Source organism: Cupressus sempervirens, chromosome 7 (genome assembly GCF_028749045.1).
Source record: "Cupressus sempervirens isolate cs-2001-9-10 chromosome 7, ASM2874904v1, whole genome shotgun sequence".
NCBI lineage: Eukaryota > Viridiplantae > Streptophyta > Pinopsida > Cupressales > Cupressaceae > Cupressus > Cupressus sempervirens.
Window position 1 is genome coordinate 44843677 of NC_143124.1, and position 12391 is coordinate 44856067.

The following is a 12391-nucleotide window of genomic DNA, read 5'->3' on the forward strand; positions in this document are numbered from 1 at the left end:
AATTGAGGATTATGGATATGAATTCATCCCTAGGGATTTGAAAAGTGAGATGAATTTGTGCCTTTATCTTGTTTATAAATACTCTCTCATGTAAAGGTTTATTTCTCAATTGAAGCTTGACTAAAGCAAGCCACTCCCCCATCCCTCCCCAAACACAATATTATTTTTCTTATGTATAGTTGTGTATTTACATATTTTAAGAGTAATGGATTCAAATATTGGAACTATAGTTTTAAATTACAAGGAGAGCTTCAAATATAAGAAATTTGTGTAGAGAAGGTCAAGTTTAACCTCATCGTTGGTCTAGGTCATCTATATACTCTAGGTCATCCCTATCCAAAGACCTCAAAATTATCCAATTCTACATATATCAATTTTGAGGTCCTAGATTCTAATCTCTTTTTTATTCTTGTTACTCTCTACTGCATGATTTTCGAATATTAAGTAATAATTTATATTTATCCTCAAGGTGAATTTCATTTCCATTTTTCATTTCATGGTTCTTAATTTATGTCTTGAAGTTTTTAGATATCAATGTGTTTCTCATTAATTATAATTCAATTGATCAATCTATTTGTATTGAATAAATAGATAATGAAATTAATCATTAACACAATAATAAATCTAAATAACATCCTACAGAAAGAGATCCCTTAAGTAGACATCCTGAAAAAGGACTTGAATAAAGCATCTGCATCCATTACATTTCCTTTGGATAGAGCTGATCTAATTTGGGCCTGTTGAAAATTTATGCTTGAAGGTGCCTCTTTAACTTTCCCTAGCATAATAAGAAAAATAAGCATAATCAATATACACATCTTAATTTCTTACACATATACATAGATAAATATTTATAGTGCCCTATTATTTTTGTATTACATGTAGTATTTAAAGATAGCCCTTTTGTAATGATTACAAATGTAGAGTCAACATCTTGAGTGTGTATCAATTTTACCGAATAAAACTTTAATCCAAATTTTAGTAATTGATTAGACAACTAGGTATTCTTCCATTGTTGGAATCTATAATTGGAATAGTTGTTGTGCTATCAATGATGTCAAATTGATTGATAAGATAGTTTGCTAAATACTCTAAATGTCATGTCTATTTGATTGATGAAGATGATTTGATAAGTTGTTCATGACAAAAGAATCTAGTGGAAAGATTGAATTACGAAGAGGAAACTACAAATGGAAATTTGATAAGGTAGACTTGGACAAGAAAAAGTGATTGTTTAAATCATATTGATAGAGAAGAAAACAATAATGTTCAAGTCTTGACAGTGCAAGAAAATATGGAGCACTTATGTAAGCTTGCCTAAGAAATAGAGGGAAAAAACAAAGAATTCCAATGTACATGCTAAATGACTCTAGTGTTAACTGAACCATAGTAAGTGAATAGAAAAACTTAGTGTAGACCAAGCATCTATATTGACTATCATGTCCCCTTTTCAAATTTTAAAAAATAGTAATAATCTTTGCTAAGGCAGGCGGGCTCAAAAGGGTGAAGTTTCGACAAAAGGGGCTAATATTTGGAAACCAATGGACTAATAAATAAAAATTATTATTAAAATATATTTTATTAACCCCTCTTGGTCGTGAGTTAGGGTTATGCCCTCTTTTAAAGGGATTTGGAGGTATTTTGGGCTCATTCCAGAACTTGATTTTTGCTTATTGCTTTGTTATTCTTCAGAGGCTGACAAACCTATGGAGAAGGAGACCCAAGGATGGGAGTTTGTAGGTTTCTAAGAAGGCTAATGATGGGAGTTTAAATCCATTCCATGTGCAAGCTCATGCAGATTTTTCCCTTGTGCTGAACAGTGCAAATTTGTGGGTTTTCAGGTGTGTTTTTTGTAAGAGTTTTGTGTTTTCGGTTGAGTATTTCATATCTTTTTGGGTTTTTTTTGTATTTCAAACTTTTATATGTTAAAATAGAGCTCAATATATGTATTGGGTCATGGTTAAACTTCTGTGATAGATTATTAGTATTTTTGTGGTGTTCCCGGGCTATTTTGTATTATTTTTTGAGAGCCTAATGAGCATTATTTTTTTCCTCCATTTGGGAGCTATTGTGTAAACTCTATATAGATATGGAAATTTCATTTTTTAGGCCATTATGATGGTGAAATTTTTGTAAAAATTTTCACTTTCAGATTTATTAATAATATGTGAAGTTGTGAAATTTTTGGCACTATTTCGGGCATACCCGATTTGGGTTTTATTGAGAAATTGGTGGATCTCTGAAATATTGGTTATTTGATTTTAAAAATCTGACTAGAGGCTTTAAATATCATATAAATTTAGAAATGGGATATTTCAAAGGTATCAGAGCTATGATCTTGCCAGCCTGAGGGTTTGTAGAAGTTTGCATGCAACTAAGTGAAAGAGAATTTAAGAGATATTCACAGCGAGAAAAGAATAAAGAAATTTTCATCAAACCTCTAGTTAAAAGTAAAAGTACAAAATGCAAGGAAGGAAAAAGTATGGCTGATCTAGATGAGATGGCAAAGAAATTCTTCCAAGACATCCAGAATACTCAGAAGCAAACAGTGGATAGTTTGGCAGAAACTAGAGAGGCTTTGCAAATATTGACAAAAAAACTGCAAGGAGGTGCATCTACTAATGAGAAAGGGAGTAGTTCAGAGGAGCCAAGAAATCAGAAACCCACACCCTCTAAATCAACAAAAATCCCAGGCAATTTTGGATTGGCCTCCACCCACTAATCTTACACAGTTGAGAGGTTTCTTTGAGTTGTGTAACTATTATAGGAGATTTGCCAAGGGATTTTCTTAGCTTGCTACCCCCTTGACTAATTTGAAAAAGAAAGGAACTTTTGTTTGGATAGAAGAGGCACAAAAAACATTTGATAAGCTTAAGGAGGTAATGAGTTCATGCCCTGTGCTTGCAATTCCAAATTTCTCTTTACCTTTTGTTGTTGAATGTGATGCTTCTAGAGAAGGTATAGAGGCTATCCTAACTCAAAGGGGACATCCAATAGAATTTAAGAGTAGAAAATTAAATCAATCAAAGAAAGGTTACTCCATCTATGATAAGGAAATTTTGGCAATCATGCATGCACTTCATAAGTTTAGACAATATTTGGTATGTGGGAGATTCATTGTAAAGACAGACCATAATAGCCTCAGGTTCTTCTTGAACCAAAGGGATTTAAATGATTGTCAACAAAAATGGGTAAGAAAATTGCAAGCTTATGATTTTGCTATTCAATACATGAAAGGAAAGATAATGTGGTTGCTGATGCTCTCTCAAGAAAGCCAACTTTGTGTTCCTTAACATCTATATCTGTTGATTGGAAAGTCTCTATAATTTCAGAGTATGCTAAAGATTCCTTTGCCTCCAAGATTTTGGATAAGTTAGTGGATAATAATAGGTACAAGGTTGTTGATGAATTGATATATTACAAGAACAAGATCTTCTTAGTGTCAGGATCAAAAACTAAGGAGAGGATATTGAGGGCCTTTCGTGACACACATTTGGCTAGTCATCAAGGATACTTTAAGACATACAGGAAAATTTGAGAGCGGTTTTCATGGAAGGGTATAAAGGAGGATGTCCTTAAGCACATTAAGGAATGTATGGTATGCCAACAAAGCAAGAGTGAGAAAAATTTTCTTGCAGGGTTGTTGTAACCACTTCCTATTCCTGAACAAAAATGGGAAAGTATTTTCATGGACTTCATCACTGGGTTGCCCAAGGTTCAAGGTAAGGATTGCATATATGTGGTGGTAGATAGATTAACTAAGTATGCACATTTCTTTTCTATCACATCTGATTTCAAGGCATCACAAGTGGCTGAATTGTTCTTCAAAAAAAATTTTAGATTACATGGGTTGCCTAGAAACATTGTCAGTGACCAGGATAGTAGATTCCTCAGCTCTTTTTGGAAGGAGGTCTTTCATTTGGCAGGAACTGAACTTACTCCTAGTACTAGCTATCACCCTCAAACAGATGGCCAAATAGAGATAGTTAATAAATGGATAGAGGGATATTTGAGGAGCTATGTTTCAAATCAACAACATGTTTGGGTAAAATGGTTGTACCTGGGGGAGTATTGTTAGAATACATCTCATCACATGTCTATTGGTATGCCTCATTTTTATGCTCTTTATGGTTATGATGCCCTTTCCTTTGTTGATCTAGTACTTTTAGATAACAGAGTACCTACAGCAAGTGATTTCATCAAACAAAGCCAAGGCATAATAAGGTCCCTTAAGGATAATCTACAACATGCACAGAACCAACAGAAGTTGTATGCTAATAGGAAAAGGACTGAAACTTGTTTTGAGGTGAGAGATTTAGAATTTATCAGGTTTCTGCCATATAAGCAAAGCACCTTGAAGAGAAGTAGGGTAGAGAAGCTCAAGCCAAGGTTCTATGGGCCTTATAAGATCATCAAGAAGGTAGGAGAGGTAGCTTATGAATTGGAGCTCCCACCAAATAGTAAAATACATAATATTTTCTGTGTATCTTGCCTGAAGACAGTTCTAGGCTAGCAAACCGTAGTATCTACAGAATTACCACCTCTTGATGATGAAGGGAAATTAGTTTTGATACCAAAAGAGATTTTGGATACAAGAGAGAAAAGATTGAGGAATAGGAGCATCACAGAGCATTTGGTCAAATGGAAAGGATTACCATTGGATGATGCAACTTGGGAAGGAGCACATATTCTTGAGAATTCCAACCTTCATTGCTTGAGGACAAGCAATATTTGGGAGGCGAAGACTTATCATTTCCCCTTTTCAAATTAAAAAAATAATAAATAATCTATGCTAAGGCAGGCGGGCTCAAAAGGGTGAAGTTTCGGCAAAAGGGGCTAATCTTTGGAAAATGATGGACTAATAAATAAAAATTATTATTAAAATATGTTTTATTAACCCCTCTTGGTTGTGAGTTAGGGTTATGCCCTCTTTTAAAGGGATTTGGAGGCATTTTGGGCTCATTCCAGAACTTGATTTTTGCTTATTGCTTTGTTGTTCTTCAAAGGCTGACAAACTTGTGAAGAAGGAGACCTAAGGATGGGAGTTTGCAGGTCTCTAGGAAGGCTAAGGACAGGATTTTAAATCCATTCCATGTGCAAGCTCATGTAGATTTTTCCTTTGTGCTGAACAGTGCAAATTTGTGAGTTTTCGAGTGTGTTTTTTGAAAGAGTTTGTTGTTTTCGGTTGAGTATTTCATATCTATTTGGGTTTTTGCTATATTTCAAACTTTTAGATGTTAAAATAGAGCTGAATATATGTATTGGGTTGTGGTTAAACTTTTGTGATAGATTATTAGTGTTTTTGTGGTGTTTCTGGGCTATTTTGTGTTATTTTCAGGAGCCCGATGAGCATTGTTTTTGTCCTCCATTTGGGAGCTGTTGTGTAAACTCTATACAGATATGGAAATATCATTTTGTAGGCCATTATTCTAGTGAAATTTCTATAAAAATATTCACTTTCAGATTTATTAATAATATGTGAAGCTATGAAGGTTTTGGCACTATTTCGGGCATATCTGATTTGGGTTTTATTGAGAAATTGGTGGATCTTTGAAATGTTGGTTGTTTGATTTTAAAGATCTGATTAGAGGCTTTAAATATCATATAAATTCAAAAAGGGGATATTTCATTGACCAAGTGATAGTGTTGATGTGAAGAAAGATGTTTTATAGTGACTGAGCAACTCAATGATGACCGAGTGTCAGAACTTAGTGTTAGCTGAGGAACAAAATTTTAATTATTTGTGAGAAACCATATTTTTTGGCCAACAATGTTGATTTCTTGGGATATGGAAAAAAATTTGAAGATAAGGATTAGTGAGTTGGATCATTTAATTCCAGAAGAGAATTAGGTAAATGATCTTTAAGAGATAAATTCAAGAAGTTTCTAGAAAAGAAGAGATAAAGAAAATGGCAATTAGATACATTGTATCTGATGGATCAAATCATGAACCTAAGATCTATGGTGTTGATCAAGTGGAAAAAGATTAGAACTACCTATTTAACCAGGTGCACAAGTCAACTTTTAGTATGTGTTCATGGAAGAGAAGACAACAAAGAAGTTGTGTGCATTTGAAAGAGTTAGATATAGTTTGATCTATTACTAATGTTGTTGATTGATGAATCTAAGAAAAAGGATTAATTGAGGTGAGAAGAGGTGTTAGGTGAATGCTTGAGGAGTTGCCAAGCGAATCTAAAATTGAGATGACAATGGAGACCAAACAATGAATCAGGATGAGGAACTTAATAGAGATATGAACATGCAAAGTGAGTTGTATTAAACAGATCAAACCTATTAATACTTTCTAACCATTTTGAATAGTATTTGAAATCCTTTAATCAAGGTTGACCTAATAGTCATAAGGACTAAACAGTTCATGTAAATCCTTTAGTTGGGTAATATTCTGATGGAATGTTCCAAACTCCTCTAACAAGGCCACTCCTAATAGGGTGATTAAACCCTTCAATAAGATCCTATTTAACACTATGTATTCTAACCTTTAACATGGTTGGCTCCTAACAGTGCTCACTTCATAATACATAAAATTAGTGACATTTTGCTAGTGTTTTTTCCAACATTGGGTTTCCATGTAAAATCCTAGTCTCAAACTTGTATGAATGTTGTTGTGATTCTTTATTGATTTATGTTTACATTCTGCAAGTCTATTATTTTAATTTACAATTGAGAGCAAGTTAATGTTGCAAATAGTTTACAATAGAGGCCAAGCAATGAAATGGTAAGATATGAATTTTTTATTTTTTTATTTTTTTTAATTGGTATATTTGGACCTTGGATAACTGATTCATTCCCCACCCCCCTGCCTCCTCCCTCCTCTTAGCTATTCTAAATATTCTTACAATTTGTCTTAATTTCATCTTTTAATGCAACTATCATTAACAATACATTATTTTTTTAGGAGCTTTAATTTCTATCACCTTTTTCAAGCAAGTTATTTAAATCAAATGTTTCTTTTTGTAAATTCTAATTAAAGGATTAAAATGGAGTTGTTTGGCCTAAACATGTAAACTAGAGGCCATTAGGAAAGAGGAATCAAGGAGGAACCTATGTCTAAAATTTGGGCTCACATTGGTTCGACGTGATCACTAATCATCCTTTCCCTAAGACTATGCAAGGACTTGATAATATCATGCTAGACTATGCCACTAATTGGCATCTTCTGACCAATGTATATATTTAAAACAAGTATTAAAGATTGAATGTGAATTTTTGGATTCAACTATATCAATTTTATTTGCATCAATGCTTGAGATCATGCTCAATGAACCATCAGTTCTATGTAATAGAGTTGTATAAAGATACAATATTATACACTTTAATTTTTAAACTTAAGCTTTTTAGACTTTTAAGCATTCAACTTATAATTATATATATAACAAACATTAGGATTTAGTCACAATCAAATCTTAACATTATTAATAGTTATTTTCTATGTACTAATAGATATACATCTTTAAATAACTCTCTATAAAATATATAAAATATGTCAAGATTCCTACGTTTTTAATCAAATTCCTCAATTTGAATATAATTCAATTCAACATATATTCGATTAAAAAATATTCAGCATATATATTAATTTTATTATAATAAAATATTGGATTAAAAAATATTCAGCATATATATTAATTTTATTATACTAAAATATTGGATTGACGTAGACGTGAATACTAATATATTTGTAGGAGCAAAACTACATTCTCGGCAATTCCTAAATAGAAATTTATAGGAATTGCGTAATTTGTAAGCAAATATCTCGTAGTGCCATTCGTGTACGTAAGTGAAAGACCAGTGTAGGGAATGGCGTAATTGATAATGAACCATGATATGCGGTAAGAGACGTGGAACTTGGTGCATTGGTAGACTAGTTCTTTTTCCTGCCCTTCGCATTTTGGCATTTATTTAATGCAATCCTATTTTGTCTTCCCTGTTCTGCAATCAACATATTCTTCTTTTTCTTCTCTATGCGTGGCCTGTGCAACTCTTTGTATTTGTAGTCTAAATAAACACATTGTAGTTGTTCCTCTCCTTGCCTGGCCTGTGCGATTCTTATATTCTAATGTCTCAATTCATGTCTCAGTTCATTGCCTCTTCGTCGTCCAATCATAAAAGCAAGAAGATGAAGTCATCTTCACGTCCAGGAATATTCGAGGTTTTCATTAACCACAGCGGCCCAGATGTGAAGGAAACTTTGGCCCTCCGCCTATACAATTCTCTCAAAGAGTTGGGATTTCAAGCTTTTCTTGATTCCCAAGAAACTGAACCAAGGGACTTGTTCCCTGCTTCCGTCCAGGCTGCTATCCGCTCAGCTTCAGTCCAAATTGCTATTTTCTCTAAAGGATATGCAGAATCGGCATGTTGTTTAGAGGAGCTTGCTCTCATGTTAGACACAAAAGCTAAAATGATTCCCGTATTCTACGACGTGGCGCCTTCCGACCTGCACGACATTGAAGAAGGAGCCTATGCAGATGCGTTTGCCAAGTACAAGGAGAAGGGCATGTACTTGGACAAACTGGATGAGTGGAAACAAGCCCTCCAATCTGTTTCCATCATGATGACTTCCTACGATTTCAACAAGCATAAGCACAATAGGTATAACTGCTCTGTTTTGAAAAGGGCTATAAAGCATAATCTTAACTTCCCTTCAAATTTGTTTGAGTCCAAATTTCAAAACGGTTTCACTTTATCGTAGATAAAAAAATTTTATTAACAAATATTTTTTGGGTGGGATTTTTAGGTATGCGCTATGTAAAATCATAGTGGAGGCTGTCCGAAAAGAGATTGAAAGCAAGAAGAGTTTAGAAAGTTCAAAAGTTCCATTGCAGTTCGATGAAATCGAGGAAAAGGAAAAGGAAAGGGAAAAGAAACAGCATCTATGTGGTGCAAAATGCCAGGAGGCAGTGGAGGTTGCGAAATATCCTGTTGGACTTGAAGAAGTTGTGGAAGACTTCAAAATCTACTGTATGCAGCACGAAACCAATATAATAGGCATCTTCGGAACAGGCGGATCGGGCAAGACAACCCTAGCGAAACAACTATTTAATCTGAGACGTTCAGAGTTTGATGGATCATGTTTCCTGTTCAACGTGCGAGAAACTGAATTGGGTTGTTCACAATCTAAGCTTGTCAATGACCTATTCCGTGGAGACTTCAAAGATATTCCATTAAAGGATCAGGTTACAGGGGAAGTTACGAGCGACCTCACAACGCTTCTCACCAGGGCTAGTAAACTGCGCTTTCTTATTGTATTAGATGACGTTGACCATGGGAACCAGATAAATGCTCTCTTTCACAAAGATGTGATGAATTCTACTAGTCTGGTGATTGTTACGGCAAGGGACGAGATGGTCCTGAGGGAAGGCGGAATTGTTTGCAGTTACAGAATGAAACCAATGAACCTGAAGATTGCAAAAGAGCTATTCTGTTGGCATGCATTCCACATACCTTCTCCGCAAAGTGGATACGAAGATTTGGTGAGAAGATTTGTGATAACTTGTGATGGTTTACCCCTCATGCTGGGGTTGTTGGGAGGGCATGTTTTTGGCCTTGACGAGCGAAGTTGGGAGTTGGCGTTAAACAACATCCATCAAGAAAAGAGAAGCCTAAATCACATACTTAAAGTTAGCTTTGATGCATTGGACAAGGAGGCAAAACAGATTTTTATCGATATTACATGTTTCTTTATTGGTCATCCCATGGATATGGCCATAAGGATCTGGGAAGGATCTGGATGGAACGCTGAGAAGGCGCTCCAGATCTTAAAGGATAAGTCTCTGGTTGACGTGGAAAGAGAAGAAATGGGTAACGACTGTAGTGAATCAATGGAATCTGATGAGAGGCTTACTTTACAGATGCATTCAAGTCTCCGCGATTTCGGAAGGGAAATGTCAAATGATTTTAGTTCTCCTCGTCGGCTGTGGAGAACTAAAGATCTTGAATTGCAGGTTCGCTGTTTACTCACCTTTCTTTTAGATCCTTGATTTCTAAATTGATAGCAATGCTGCTTAGGTTCGTCCTTGACAAATTGGACTTTGATGCGTGCAGAAGTTCGGTGGGTTCCAAAAGATTCTCCTTGAAAGCAGTGGCGAAAGCTTGAGAAGTTTCTATTCTATTTTTGACTGGTCCTTCGGTATCACATATTTTCTAGGAAATTCACAAGGATATGATGGAACGGTTCTGCTATGGCTCGAGCTTGATCTGCGCAACAATTTGCTGAAAAGCCTCCCGCCATGGATTACTCTGCAACATTTGCAAGGTTTAAAAGTCTCCAATGGAGGACTAGAACGTTTATGGCATAGCGATATGCAGGTATTCTGTTATTCTACATTAGTTCTATTCAATTTTAAAAAATTGATGGGAGAGTATTTACTTTGAAAACCCGATTCTTTAATGCCTAAAAATGAGTCTGAGACGAATCAATTGACAAATTTCAGGCCCCGTTTCTTTTGAAAAAGCTCGTGCTTTATAGAATGTCGTCAATGGAGGGTTTAAAATCTATAGAAATGTTAAATCATTTGGAACATCTAGTTTTCTCAGGCGATCTACTTCAAACAGCAACAACAGTGATGGAAGGGAAGTCATTGTCACAGTCCCTTAGAAAACTAACCCAGCTTAGAATTTTGGTTTTGAGGCATTTCACACTGAACGGGGAATTGTATTTTACTAGTGGTAGAAAACCGTTTCTTTCTGAGCCCACCATGAATAGGCTTGAAAAGATAGAAATAACAAATGTAGAACTTATGTCCAAGGTCTCCATTTCCGGAGGGTTTTGCTCGTGCCTTCAATCTCTCAAGATTTCAGGCATGGAAGATCTATGTGAACTTGATTTAACCGGGCTTAATACACTTCATAACCTTAGTCTAGAATACTGTACAGAATTAAAATCTGTATCAGGGATATGCGACCTTAAAAGTCTTAAAATGCTTTACTTACTTGACTGCTCCAAGCTGGAAACGATGCCAAATCTTGCAAATTCACGTTGCCTAGAAAGAATTACCATTGACGACTGTCCCAAGCTGCAGAATCTAGATGGTATTGAAGAGCTGCAAGAGTTGAAGTACATGCATGTGTCAAAAGTCCATGGTCCCGTATTGGGTATAAGACCTATGTGGAATAATATCCATTCTTTGCAGGTAATAAATTTGTTGATTCTAATATTTGTTATTGTTAGGATATAGCGGCATTGCCCTTCATTTACTAATGCCAATTTTTTCCTTGCGTAAAAGATGCCAACATTTACGATTGCATCTTTCAAGTTCTCTTCTCACCAAATGTTATGCTTCTGTGGATTCAGAGGTTGCCGTCTATTACAACAGCTATTGGGAGAGCTGTGAATGAGGCAGAATCGGTTTTAACTAAAGATATCTTCTTCTCTGACCAGACTAGCATCGCCGAAGTAAATGAAATTCCTTATGAATCACAAAATATGAGCCCACAGCCAATGCACGGAATCATTATATGCGCTCTACTTGAGTGCCGTCACGAAAGTAAGGTGATTGAACTTCCGTTTCCTGCTAGCTATTCCATGACAAGCAGTCTACCGCTGGCAAACTGGAAGCGACATGGGTGTCGTCTCCCTCTGGGCGAATGGATAATTACCACTGCAGTTGTTGGCGACTTCGCACCTCATTACATTGCTCAATCTTGCTGGATCGGCAATAAGGGACACAGAAATCCTACAATAAAGAAGGGGTATATAGTTGCTCTCAACAAGGATGAAGAAGGCGGAGTTTTATTTTTAATCAAAAATATTATGGACAAATTATATTATCATGAATCCAAAGATTAGTCATCGGTACTCGAATCTGTGCAATATTATCAATGCTATGTGGCATTAACATTCTACGATTCTATGATGTAAATATAGGATGATGCGATATAGTTAAATTTGTAGATTACTAGTTCACTGCACAGTAACAAGAATTGATTAAAGAAAATGTAAATCTAAGATTACCTCCACCATTTATACTAGTTAAAGTATCAATTAGAAAGAGTTGTGTTTGAGTCTTTTCTAAATGGCACACCCATGCAAGAAGATCATTTTGAGAACTTAACAATTTGTATTTGTATGAGCTGCTTCCAGTGGAGTGATATCCATGATTGTAAATTGGATGATTAGTTTAGATGAGAAAATTAGGCTGAATAATATACAGTCGTCGTAATATAAAGAGATTAATTAGTGTACATGGAATAAAAGAAATCAGTCTTTGCTTAGCACAGCTCGACTTGTCTAAAAAAATCTCTATTTTATTGTATTTTCTTTGTGTGGCTGCATTCAGTTTCTACAATTGGTATCAAAGCCATAGATCGCAGAAGATTGAGATCAAGCAATGTGAGAAGGCAATTGAAGGTCCATAGCTGAGATTGGTTATTT

The 12391-nt window shown here is 35.3% G+C and overlaps 1 protein-coding gene across 1 annotated transcript in view; it reads left to right on the forward strand.

Annotated features, from left to right (window-relative positions):
• Positions 1-10455, forward strand: part of LOC149545374 (disease resistance protein Roq1-like) — a 173747-nt gene extending 163292 nt beyond the window's left edge. The window contains exons 2-4 of the mRNA XM_089793755.1: positions 8099-8610; positions 8756-9962; positions 10063-10455. Of these exons, the coding sequence (XP_089649881.1) occupies positions 8099-8610; positions 8756-9962; positions 10063-10392 (2049 nt within the window). The 3' untranslated portion in view covers positions 10393-10455. The remainder of the gene's footprint in view (positions 1-8098; positions 8611-8755; positions 9963-10062) is intronic.
• The last annotated feature ends 1936 nt before the right edge of the window (positions 10456-12391 follow it).